This window comes from Artemia franciscana, unplaced genomic scaffold (genome assembly GCF_032884065.1).
Source record: "Artemia franciscana unplaced genomic scaffold, ASM3288406v1 Scaffold_364, whole genome shotgun sequence".
NCBI classification, from domain to species: Eukaryota; Metazoa; Arthropoda; class Branchiopoda; order Anostraca; family Artemiidae; genus Artemia; species Artemia franciscana.
This window is the reverse complement of record NW_027064236.1, coordinates 395,340-408,730: the sequence shown is the minus strand read 5'-3', so window position 1 is coordinate 408,730 and position 13,391 is coordinate 395,340. Positions and strand designations below refer to the sequence as shown.

General features: G+C 34.4%; 1 protein-coding gene across 5 annotated transcripts in view; it reads right to left on the bottom strand.

Annotated features, from left to right (window-relative positions):
• LOC136043183 (vacuolar protein sorting-associated protein 8 homolog) overlaps positions 1–13,391 on the bottom strand; it is a 122,923-nt gene that overhangs the window by 50,213 nt on the left and 59,319 nt on the right. For all 5 annotated transcript variants that reach the window (XM_065728112.1, XM_065728114.1, XM_065728113.1 and 2 more), the window contains exons 10-12: positions 8,796–8,903; positions 7,445–7,575; positions 4,558–4,726 (exon numbers count right to left, since the gene is read on the bottom strand). In XM_065728112.1, coding sequence (XP_065584184.1) covers positions 4,558–4,726; positions 7,445–7,575; positions 8,796–8,903 — 408 coding nt within the window. The remainder of the gene's footprint in view (positions 1–4,557; positions 4,727–7,444; positions 7,576–8,795; positions 8,904–13,391) is intronic.

Genomic DNA, 13,391 nt, shown 5'->3' with positions numbered 1-13,391 from the left:
TTGCCCTACGATTTTCGGTTAATTAAAAAGGCAACTAGAACTTTTAATTTTTTACGAATCTTTTTATAAGTAAAAGATATACGTAACTTATAAATTAGCTTACGTAAAGAACTTTTGTATTCTTATGTTTTTATTACATATATGAGGGGGTTCGCCCCCTCGTCAGTACCTCGCTCTTTACACTAAAGCTTAAATTTTGTCCCAATTCATTAAGAATGACCCTGAATCACAAAAGCCGCAGAATAAATAGTTGAAATTACTAAAAATACTTTGGCGTAAAGAGCGAGGTATTAGGAGGAGGTGAGCCCCTCATATGGGTAATAATTTCTGTTCGTTTTAAGTTTTAATGCTGCTGCTTACTTCCAGCTGAAAAAAACTTTTTCATTGCTTTTTTTTAAGTAATGCTAGTAAATCCTGCGCTCCCTTCATGGAAATTTTCTTCCTCCATGACAAATTCCTCGATGGAAAGTTCCCCCAGCATATTCCCCTCTTCTCAACCCCTGCCTCCTACCAAAAAATCTTCCTGAAAACGCCTGTACACTTCCCAACAACCATTACTATATGTAAGCACTAGTAAAAGTTTTGAACTTGTAACCCCTCGCACGGGGACTGTGGGGGAGTAAGTCGTCCCCAAAGACATAGCTAAAAGGTTTTTCGACTACGCTGAATAAAATGGCTATCTCAGAATTTTGATCCGTTGACTTTGGGAGAATAATTAGCGCGGGAGGGGGCCTAGGTGCCCTCCAATTTTTTGGTCACTTAAAAAGGGCACTAGAACTTTTCATTCCCGTTAGAATAAGCCCTCTCGCAACATTCTAGGACAACTGGGTCGATACGATCACCCCTTGAAAAAAAAATAATAAATAAACACCCATCTGTGATCTGCCTTCTGGCAAAAAATATAAAATTCCACATTTTTGCAGATAGGAGCTTGAAACTTCTACAGTAGGGTTCTCTGATACGCTGAATCTGATGGTGTGACTTTTAGGGGGTGTTTCCCCCTATTTTCTAAAATAACGCAAATTTTCTCAGGCTCGTAACTTTTGATGGGTAAGACTAAACTTGATGAAACTTATATATTTAAAATCAGCATTAAAATGTGATTCTTTTGATGTAGCTATTGGTACCAAGATTCCATTTTTTAGACTTTTAATTACTATTGAGCCGGGTCGCTCCTTACTAGTTCGTTACCACGAACTGTTTGAAACGAGCAGCTATCTATTTTACCACAGCCTACTGGTTATATAGCAGCATCTGGTAATCAATGAGGATATGGTAGATTTTCTAAATCCACTACATGCCAGGTAAATACACAAATACAATTACAAATTCAAAAAAGAAATAGGTCAAAATAAAATTACTAGAATCGCTAAGAAACCTTCCTGCAAAATGAGCATAAATACCTTACAAGAGTTGAAATTGCTGCTAATGTCTACAAAAAACTCACCAGTGCAATCTAGTATGTAGCATTGCTTGGTATTTTTTTAAGCTTCACAATTTTTTTCAGGATCAGAGATCAGATAGTTGTAATTTTACCAATTAAACTAAATAAATACTAAGAAAATCGCAATTACTAAATGGCGTCGGGTTTTTTTTTATTATTTATTTTGTCGTTGTGGCGTTACGGTGATTTTTCTCGATAAGTTGTCATATAAGCTACTATTTTTAAAAATTACCATTAAAAATATATATAAAAAATCGACATCGCAGGTTAACACTTTAAAGGAAAGCTCAGTGTTGAACTCAGAGCCTTGATGTGCAGCGATGCGTCTTGGTTGTGACTGCGTCTGCGTCTGTAAAATCTGAAAACATTGTGACCTGGCTGTCATACGTCCTTCTACATCGAGGAGTAGTTAGTCTTGAGATACTTATAGCCAAGAAACTTTTAGGGCCTTAACCGTCTTAAGAGCCCCGCCTTTAATAGTATAATAATGTTCATTAGGATCTAAGGCCTTAGGAAGCTTACACACAAGACGACTAGACAAAATCACGCCTTTCTCTCCTTTATTAGTCTATTTATTAGCACATATAGCATAGTTAGAAGTAACCAGGCCATTTTCTTCTTCCGGACCAATATGGCGTTTAGGGTGATTCTACGTATGTGGGGAATGGGACTGAATTCTTGTGAGGAGGGCATCCATTTGATAAGGTTGATAGATTTGAAAAAAAAAAGATTAAAGATTTAGCATCAGATGTTTGTCTTTTGGGAGTCGACACTGGCAAGCCTCTGCATACGGGGCGTTCCCAAATTCTTGCTAAAAGCAGTTTTACCGCAAAAGTTGACATATCTCAGCCCAGCCCTGAGTGAAGTCAGCATCTTGGTTGAGGAATTGGAAGACCCTTACTTGATTTGACCTCTATGAGAGAAAAGAGTGTGTCTAAATTCTTTTATACCGAACAATTTACAGTATCATTATTCACCAACTTACAAAGACCACTATAGCACTTAAGACTGAATTCTCTTATGAGATGAGTTCTAACTAGTTGCAGTTTTAACCACGACTGTCTCAATATGGCTTTTGGTGCTTGGTTCTCAACTCAAAGAGCTAGCCTTCCAAAGGTAATAGCACTATACTTATCATTAATCCAGAAAAAATCTTAACAAACGTTTTATTATTATTATTATGCAATTGTTAGATTGTCATTTTGGATGTACTAGCTAAGCTCACTTGCAAAACAAGGCCATAAAGGTTCATTGCCTCCATACTTGTCATAAAAAAGAAAAAGGCCTACCCAAAAATCTTCTGTTTTTTCTCATAGTTATTGTCATCGTATGTACTTTTTCCTCTTATAGACAAAAAAAATGTCGAATATGCTTAGCAGTAGTATTTTTTTTACATACCTAAGTATGTCTTTACCCTTCTTACGTATTCTATCTGGTTCATATTGAGCATAGCCGAATTTTTTCTCTCTCTTTTGTGTATTTTTTCTCTCTCTTTGTGTATCTCAGAGAGCATAATCACGGTGAAGTTCCAAAAATTCCTTTTCTAGATACAGGAGAACGTTACAGTCAAATGTCTTGTAGTACTCTCTACACTAAATAGCCTAACATTTATTAAACAATAACCAAAAAACTCAGAAAATTGTGGCGTAATTGACATTTTTTGTATTTCAAAGCATTTATTTTAGTCAAAGTTCCAAATAACACTTTTCTAGAAAATTTTAGAACGTCACAGTCAAAGTCCTTAGAATACTTGGTAAATACTGCAAATTAAACAATTTCATTTCGTCAGTTTTTTTGTGGTCGGTGAATACGTTACGCTGATACCCGTACACACCTGAAATTTTAACCAGAAACAATCTGACAATTCCCGAAACTTTCGCTATGGGAGAACTAAATTATTTCAGATTTCTAAATATATTTCTACTGATATTTTGAGTCCCGTAGCACAAGTTCTTTAATCAAGACACTTTCTGAAACACATTCAATACACAACCTCAAATTGAGTCTCAATTCAAGTCTCAAATTGACATGCACTAATTATATTTCATTCGAGACTTTGGTAAAAGCTTTAGATGATCTAATTTAAAATAAATTCTAAAGAAAGTTTGAGAAGCTAATGAATTAGAATGACAGCCAAATCAGTTTTTCTAACCGCATGTTCTAGTTAAAATATTTTAATTTGTGAGAATAGTATTTTTAGTATAATTGCCCGTAAGGAGGGGGTAGGTTCGGTCCATGTCATAGCCAGTTATTTAATTTGGGACGGGGTCAGTTGCATGACTCTGTAAGCTCAGTCAAAGTCTACCCAGCTCAAAATACGGACCTTGAGAAATCTGGGGAAGACGAGCAGGAAGGGTGTGCAAAAGCACAAGATTGCTGGCCCCCAACCCCCCATTGCAATTCCTAGCTGAAGGACCACGAAAGAGAGATAAGCACCACCGGTTTGGACCTTGAGGGTCTAGTGCCGTCATACTTACTATAAGGAAATCTCTTTACCAATCACTAATGTTCGGCGCTGAAAATAATCGTGTGACTTTACACAGCGGGTACCTGAAGCCTTAAGATAAGCAAGTATTTTTCATTATACGTTTCAGTGGTGACTATTTTTATACGTGGTTTGGATAAATCTAACCTGTCTTATCTCTCGGCTGAGAGATTGAGTGGAACCTTCTAGAATTTCTTTGGACGGAAGGGGGACTTGAAGTTTTGCGTAGGGGGAAGAGGGCAAAATATTTTCCCCCGTCCTCACAACAGAGCATTCGCTACGGTTTTTTATTTATGACATTTATTCCAAAAATTTTCTGTTTTGTAATAAACGTTTTGATTTCAAAGTAAAGAATAATATATTCTTTTATCATTAAATAATACTGATAACGCAAAAATTTTTGTAATCGTATACCATGGATATTACAAAATTTAATATTATAGGTATCGTAATATGATTACAGCAATGTTTGAAAATGTTTTATTTTGAATAAAATAATTTGAATAAAAGAAAAGAAAGAATAAAATTTGAATAGAATAATGAAGTTTAATTTCTCTCTTCTTTTTTTTTAAAATAAAAATATCACCTTTTTTTGCGGTTTCCCATAGAATAGAAATAAAAATCTCACCTTTAATCTTCCTTTCGATTCATAATGAAAAACAAAATCTTTCACGATAGCAGGGTTTATTTCTTTGAGTTTGTCATCCAATATCAAATTTTCCAAACTTTCAAGAAAAGTTGCTTTCAGAATCGGGGTCTCAATAGTGGACGAATAAATCAGGTCACAGGCAAATGCTCTAGAAAAATAAATCCACATTGGCCAACAGAATAAGTAGGGAAAATTAAAGATACTATTGTTGCTGCTATTACTAGGCTAATACTACTAGGATATGTTACTAGTCTAATATTATTCTGAAATATTACTAAGATAATATTACTATGTTTATTACAAAGCTACTGCTAGGCCAAAATTACTAGGCTAGTACTAGGAAATTACCAGTAATTTGAAGCTCATGTATTTTGCAAAAGAAAGTCTCAAAATACATAGCCCTAGGAAGAAGAAAACTCAGAGGCACTTCCGCACTTCAGCTACTCACTGATACATCCTATATGCAGGAGCGAAGCTAGGATATTGAGTTGGAGGGGGGTCGGGATAAAGATAATGCCAACAAAATTGTCCAGTGTGCCGACAAATGCGGACACATAAGCTAAATTCAGACGGCAAAGACGCCCAAAGTTCAATGGCGTCGACATTGCGTACCGAAGCCGTGAACCTCTGGGGAGGGGGTCCCCCTTATCTGCGGCCCTGCCTATACATACTTTGTTTTGCTTAATAAATTTCCCGCTTTGCCTTAGTACGGTCAGACAAAACTTGAATTTGTCAAAAGAGATTTCCTAAACCTGTATGTATTTCAAACAGAAATGCCCAAAAATCTGAAAATGCTATTGACATCAGATTATAAAGGACCATTTTTAAAGCAATTATTAGTAGTCGTAACTTCCTAACAAACTATATAATGACAATGCTATCTATACAAATTTTGGTTATTTATGATATAAACTAACTTATTAAAGTTTATAAAATTATTGAAAAGTGGATTTTAAAAAGTTAAAGTCCGGCCTAGACAAGTCTCTATACGAGGTCATGCATATACGAACCACTTAATGTCAAACTCGTCTCACGGTTATCACTGCAATTTTACCTACAACTGAAGTCTAGCTAACATAAAGTTTTTGCATATGCCTCTCACTTGGTGGCAATTATAGGATAGCTTAATGAAGATGAAAATGTTAATTCTTTGAGAGGATTGACACTAAAGCCTATCTCGGACGACAAAAAGTCAGTGAAACTGGCTGTTCTGTGAACGTTTATATTTAAATTCAAGTGTTTGTTTACCAAAAAACAAACTGGTAAACAGTCATTTTACTCATTTGCATAAAATGACGTGTACACGAGTGCACGCAACAGTATGGTAAAAACAATTATTTTTTCATATCCTGTTCCCTTTTTTCTTGGTTTCACAATAGAAAACAAAAGATCGTAGAGACCGGGTAAGAAAACTCATTTCATTACAAATACAAAGATCAAGTTTCTTTTTCACGTTAAATGTAGCTAAATGGGAAGAGGAGGGACTAATGTTCTTTGTCTCCAAAGCGGTATGCTTTCTTACATAAAATAATTACAATATTGAAGTAGTCATAATAGTATGTCTCCATGGTTTAAGTAATTTCAAATCCTCCAGAGCAGAGCCCCTAAGTTCACTAAACTTATTTCCCGAACACCCACCTATATTTATATAGCTTTTCCTGCCATAAGCTTTTTTCGAATCATAATCTTTGGAGGAATTATCCCTAGCACTCAAACTCACTAAATATAGCTCAAACTCCCGCTTCAAAGAAACATTTACAATAAAAGTAGGCATGCTTCATCCAGTTGAAATCAGAAACGCTATTTTCTATTCATAAATCTTGAAAGGTGAGGAGGGTACTAGAGGCCAAGCTCCTTCCCAATTCTGTTGGTACAATTTTTTTTTGAATCGAGGTCCTTGAGGGATTATTCTGAGAATGATCGTTGAGACCAACAATCATACCTGTTGACACTCGCACTCCCGCTTCCTTGGCATATTCAGTGGAAAAGTGGCCATATAATTAAATATACCTCACAGGAATCAGAAGTACAGGATATTCTGAATGATAGTCTGTAAGGTGTGATATTTCAAGATAAATGCGAGATAATTTAAAAATAATAAAAATATAATAAAAATAAAAAAATAATAAAATAATAATAAAAATAAGATAGTAAAAATAATAAATGCGAGATAATTTCAAGATAAATCCAAAAAGTCGAAAGTTTAGCTGTAATCTTTCCCAGAAGCAAAATATAATTGTTTTATCAACTTTTAATGTTTGTTTCAAATAAGTGGGATTGACCTTCAAGGTGCCTTTAGTTTTACCGTTTCCAAACTCGAAGAAAACGGGCCAACAAATCTTTTTGTAAAATATTTGCTATGCAAAAAGGATTAGAACGCAATATAACTATTCTTGCTTGTAAATTATTGGATTATGGCATCGCAGAAAAAAAAAGTTTCTATAAAGCTTTAATTCTCCTCATATATTACAAATTACCAGTTCTTATTTAAAAAGAAGACCCATCTGCTGTAAGACATTCCGGGCCCCACTTGGCACAAGCAGAGAACAATCAATTGTGCTACCTCAGGACTGCCCCACCTTTACACAAAACAAACCCTCCCCCTCCTCCCTCAACAGAGAATTCTTTAGTAAATACTTTAAGAAGCTGGCCTGTTCCCTCAAAAATTGAAGACTTTAGCCCTTATCATCACTGGGCTGTAATCATTGGAATGTAAAGAAACAGAGGGCCTGGCCGCAGGAGCAGTACAATCCATCCAGACCGCACAACGGGTTGATCTATTGTCTATTCAATTGGGGCCCCATATAATCGTTTCTAAATGCTTGTTTGGGTTTAAACTTATTTAACTTATTTAGTTAGCCCTTACCCTAATTGGAGTTTGACAGAATTGGCAATACATCCAGATAGCTGATCTGCACCACAGTTCCATACTGCAATGTCATCATTTCGGCAAGGAAGAATGCAAACAGCGATGAAATCTTCTAGGACTGACTTCATCTATAAAAATATAAAGTAAATTAACATTCAAAAGGGCAACCATTTTAAGTTTGTGTGTATTAAAAATGACATCATCGAGCATCAGAGCAGCAACAATTCAACAAGCTTTAAGTTACAATATGTAGTTAACATTCAAATATCATCGATTTCCATACTGTCTTAGGCATGGTTAATTACTAGGCATTATCAAAATGGCGTTAAGCTCATCTTATCAACTTGGGTTTAAAATAGTTTTTTCAAGCAATAAATTTGTCAAAATTTGTGCCACACCGTTTTCAGACTAATCAAATTTTTAGACCATAAAGAGGATAACATAAGAACATGATAGAAACAAAAAATAACGCAAAAAAATTAAATACCCAGCATCAATTGCATAGAAAGGACAAAGTACATTCGGTAAATTATTTTGCCTTAGCATGATACGTCTACGATCACCCTTAACGTACAATTTGAGAAACAAAACTTCTGGCTCGTGCTTCCAATATACGAAGCAAAAAGATAGAATATTTATAGATTGCCAAAAACAACCATGGTCTGAACAAAGAGAACGGGTAGGTCAAAATGAGTAATATATGGAAACCACTAACCAATAATCTGGAAAACAAGCCCTGTGTAAATCAATCTTCGAAAAAAAACTACCTCGGCAACATCTCAATCGAATGGCGTCATGGTTAGGCTAAATCTTAAAAAATCCGTACAATCCTGGATTGATGCAGGCTATTTATCTCTTTAGTTCGATTTATTAGTGTTTCCATGTCTAAAATTTTAAAATTGGACTTTTAGGGACATCTGTTAATAAATAGTATTTTTCTTTTATATAAATGTAAAAAAAAACTACCGTTTGATGTCATGTTGTAAACTCCAAGAAGTTTCTTGTTATAAAAGAAGGTAAAGAATACGGCATTGGACTTTACAGTCCCTACCAACGGGGCTTATCTCTGTATCGCGGCCATTCAGGCAATAAGTGCAATAGGAGGGTTGGGGCCAATCCATTATGTAATTTCGCACACCCTTCTTGCCTACTTTTCCCAGATTTCTCCAGGTATCCATTTAGAGATGGGTCGACTCTGGTTGAGGTTACAGAGTTCCAAGCTGAATAACCGGCGACACCAGGACTCAAATCCTTGTCCTCAAGGACAAAGGGTTTCAAGTCTAGCGTACTATCTCTCGGCTAAGACGAGCAGTTGTACACGTTCTGACTATACAGTTAATAAAAATACCTTTTCTTTTATATGCGTTCTTTTTTCTTCGTCCATTTTTACTGAAATAGATTTGGCTCTTTCTTCCAATAGTTGACTACCAAAGGATAATGCTTCAACGTGGCGTTTCTGGAAGACAAAATTATGTAAGCTCTCTCAGATATTAGAGAAAAAGAAAGTTGAATCTTTATTTATTTAAGTTAAGTCCTATTTATTCATTCTAGAAACCTAATATCTGTAATATAACCTTAGAACCATGGATACTTTTGTGGGTTACAATCTCACTTATTGGTTAACGACATTTTCGATTACAAAGTTCCTTGCGTCGGCCCTACGGCAGCTGAGACCTAATCCTGGATCACATATATCCGGGCTAAAATCAACAAACTATACCTTCAGAGGACAAAAAAGTCTTTTTAGCGCCACTAGACACAAGAGAAGTGATTTTGAATGGCAGAATTTGATTTAAAATACAAAACTTGTCTCACAGAGAACTTTAGGCTCGTTGTTCTCGCGCATAATCATTTCTAAATAAAATTATTTTTAATAAATTATCTGTTCAATATCTATTCAATAGTCTATTCAATATCTATTCAATAATTTATTCAAAAATTTATAAAAAGATTATTATCAACACTCCCAAAAGAACAATATAGCATAAAAATGCAGTGTATGCCTGTGCATTCGTCTATTGAATTAATATAGAATATTCATAGCGGGAGAAAGAAAGTTTAGGAAAACAATCTTAGTCATAGGAACCTTTGTAGGCTACAGAAAATCCAAAGAAATGAATTTTAAAATACTTTTTTCCTTGCATGACATCATTCCAATTCGTATTCATTTCGAGAATATTCTTCTCCAGTAAATATATTCCACTACACGTACATGGTTCTTTTAGCCTCAACTAAAGGAGTTGTGCGTCAATTTTAAAACAACACAAATTTTACTGATAAATAATAAATCTTTACTACCCATATGAGAAAACCAAATGTTTAAAATAGAATGTAGACATATGCAAAAAAGAAAACGAACAGAAAAACAAAATACTGAGAAACAGCTGAATAAATGGTCTTCAACCTATCAAATCTAGAAAGGAAGCGAGTGCGATGCTCCGAAGCCATCACGGGAAGCTCAGTTGTTCCATATGCTGAAACAGGGCGTATATTTCTAGTCCACAGCCGAAAAAAGAAAAAATTTTCCGAGACATAAATATTATAGATGTTGATCCGTATTAGCCGCTATGAGCATTTTCCAAAAAGCATCGACTACAGCTTTCTCCCTACTAACCAAATACAAATTTTATTCAATGGACAAAGCGGTTCTTCTTAATTTAGGACTTCATCAGCGTAATGGAGGAGGGATAGACAAATTCTTTTTAAAATAAAAATAATCTTAATTCGAAGCTGAGTCACTTATTACAAGAGAATAAAAGAATATTCTGACTTCCTCACTATACAGCCTTGATATTACCAACAGCAGGATCGACTACAGCTTTCTCCCTACTAACCACATACAAATTTTATTCAATGGACAAAGCGGTTCTTCTTAATTTAGGGCTTCATCAGCGTAATGAAGGAGGGAAAGACAAATTCTTTTCAAAATAAAAATAACCTTAACTTTTATTCGAGGTACTATTACACTTTACTTATCAAGGTTGCCTAACTCCCCTACAAGATAATTAAATAGTCGTTAAATCAGACTATTTCGTTGTACATTATTTTGGATTATTGTTGTATTTTTAATCGCTTTGTGCATAGTTATTTTTTTTAATTATACAGCTACTGTTACATATACATATACATATATTACTGTTTAATAGCTCAAAAATGATAATTTTCAGCTTTTTTTTAGTAGATCAATACCTACTGGGGTCTACTGAAGTAAGTCCATTGAATTAATTCGAGACTTAAAGAAAAATTAAAAAAACAAAAAGGTAGAGCTGTACTTTAAGCAACTAAAATAAATAACAGAAGTTTATCAAATTTTATAAAAGCCTTGATACATGATGATTTCAATTTACTAGTATCTCAATTGGAATACATGCATTGCTTCAACAAGAACATATAGTAAAATAATAGTAAAGGAATATTATACTAGTTTTTTAAATCCCAAGAAAAAATGAAGATAAAAATTATTTAGTCATTATAGTTACCCATTCGTTTTCCTCGACCTTCGTTTTCATTCGAAAAACCTTATCTATACTTTTGACGTATTTCAAGTTCTTTGGGCAAATCTTGTTTTCAAGAGTTGCCGACCCCCCTCCTTCAGTGAAAGGACATGAATGCAATTTCTTCTGTTATATTCAAAATACCGTCGCAATAAGAGGGGAGCTGTCAAACAAAAAATGCTAACAAAGGGGTAGTTTTCAACAACAATTTTATGATTTCAACAGTTTATACCAACACCCGTGCTTTCAAAATTACTTGCAATCAATTTTATGTTTCTAGCTCTAATAATTTAGTTTTATTCCGTCCACAAAAAGTCATAGAGACACAAATACACAAAGGCAAAAAAGTTCTGTATTAATTTTATAATTCTTACTACCCAATTCATTACTTGGATCTCAGATGTTAAAAGTTAATTTTTTAATAAAATGTTGACTTCTAGCCAGCAATGCTTTAAGTTTAAAAAATAAGCACAAGAACTCATTTTGTAGTCAGCACAATGACAATACTGACAGATTAGTCAAGATCGGCCAACTTCTGAATATTTACCAGAGTTATGCTTCCTTTCTTTTTCAGTTGTATCAGCATCATCCTGTTGTCAAGATCGGCCAACTTTCAAATATTTACCAGAGTTTTACTTCCTTTCTTTTCAGTTTTATCGGCATCATCGTGTTGTCAAGAACGGCCAATTTCTAAATATTTACCAGAGTTTTGGTTCCCTTTTTTTCAGTTGTATCAGCATCATCCTGTTGTCAAAATCGGCCAACTTTCAAATATTTACCAGAGTTTTACTTCCTTTCTTTTCAGTTTTATCGGCATCATCGTGTTGAAAGAACGGCCAATTTCTAAATATTTGCCAGAGTTTTGGTTCCTTTTTTTTTCACTTGTATCAGCATCATCCGTTTGTCAAGATCAGCCAACTTTCAAATATTTACCAGAGTTTTACTTCCTTTCTTTTCAGTTTTATCGGCATCATCGTGTTGTCAAGAACGGCCAATTTCTAAATATTTACCAGAGTTTTGGTTCCCTTTTTTCAGTTGTATCAGCATCATCCTGTTGTCAAGATCGGCCAACTTTCAAATATTTACCAGAGTTTTACTTCCTTTCTTTTCAGCTGTATCGCCATCTTCATGTTGTAAAGATCGGACACCTTTTAAATAATTACCAGAATTTTGCTTCCTTTCTTATTCAGTGGCATCGGCATCATCGTGTTGTCAAGATCGGACAACTTTTAAATATTTACCAGAGTTTTGGTTCCTTCCTTTTTCAGTTGTATCGACAACTTCCTGTTGTCAAGATGGGCCAACTTTTACATAGATAATATCTTAAGGCACATTGGCCTGCCATTACATAAAAAAAGAAAACGATTCAAAATGTTGTTCGTTAGTATCCGTCGTTGGCAGTTCAAATTTATTTGGATTTTGTGCAAATCGCGGATATTGGCGAATAACTCACTTTATTGTTTGTTAGGTATTTGATTTTAATTCTTTTAATTTTTGGTCTTTTATTGAATTTTATTTAATTTTTTGACGGTTTTCTTTCATTGGTTTTATTGTACTTTCCGAGCTTGTTTTTTGGATTTGTTTTTTCCTTGATCATATTATTTTGTTCATACTGAAGAAGACAGGCGGTTGTTCTCTCGGAATATTCGCTTTCTGTGTTTTCTTCAGTATTTTCATTTGGCCTTTAAAAACCCCATTTTTGATCGTTTTCTTTCTTTATGTAACTTTTAAATATATACAAGAGTTTTGGTTCATTTCTTTATCAGTTGTATCGGCATCATCATGTTGTCAAGATCAACCAACTTTTAATTATTTACCACAGTTATGCTTCCTTTCTTTTTCAGTTGTATCGGCATCATCGTGTTGACCTTATTCTTATTTTATACGTGTGAGATTTCATATGATGACAATACTGCAATACAATTTCTTACCAAAGCAAAAAAAAAAAAAAAAAAAAAAAAAAAAAAAGAAAAAAAAGGGCTCGAAAATTCCTGAGAGGATTAAACCCGTTTATGGGTACTGTCTTCAAGTGGTTTAAAAGGTTCAGAGGTAGCAGAAGTAAAAAGAAAGGCAGATGAATGCTCACGAAAACTCTCCACAGTTAAAAATAATATTTCTTTGAATAAACTGAACAAACCATCATTTTAAATGGCGCTATCCCAAAACTGATACTGTCACCGGAGCCAATTCAGAAACACAATTCTCTGGCTTCACAAGAGAGTTGAGGATATCACAACTATGACGGAAGATCCGTAAAACACTTTCAATTGAGAATAAGGAAAAGAATTGACGCGATGAGTTAGAAAAAAGCATAACCTTTCTTCGTTTGAGAAATTATTTGATTTACGAATATTATTCTGAGATGAAGAAGTACAAATAGAACCAACAGTTTCATCACAAATAATTTTATATTAAAAATTAACCTTAATTATTATCATAACAGCAGGAAA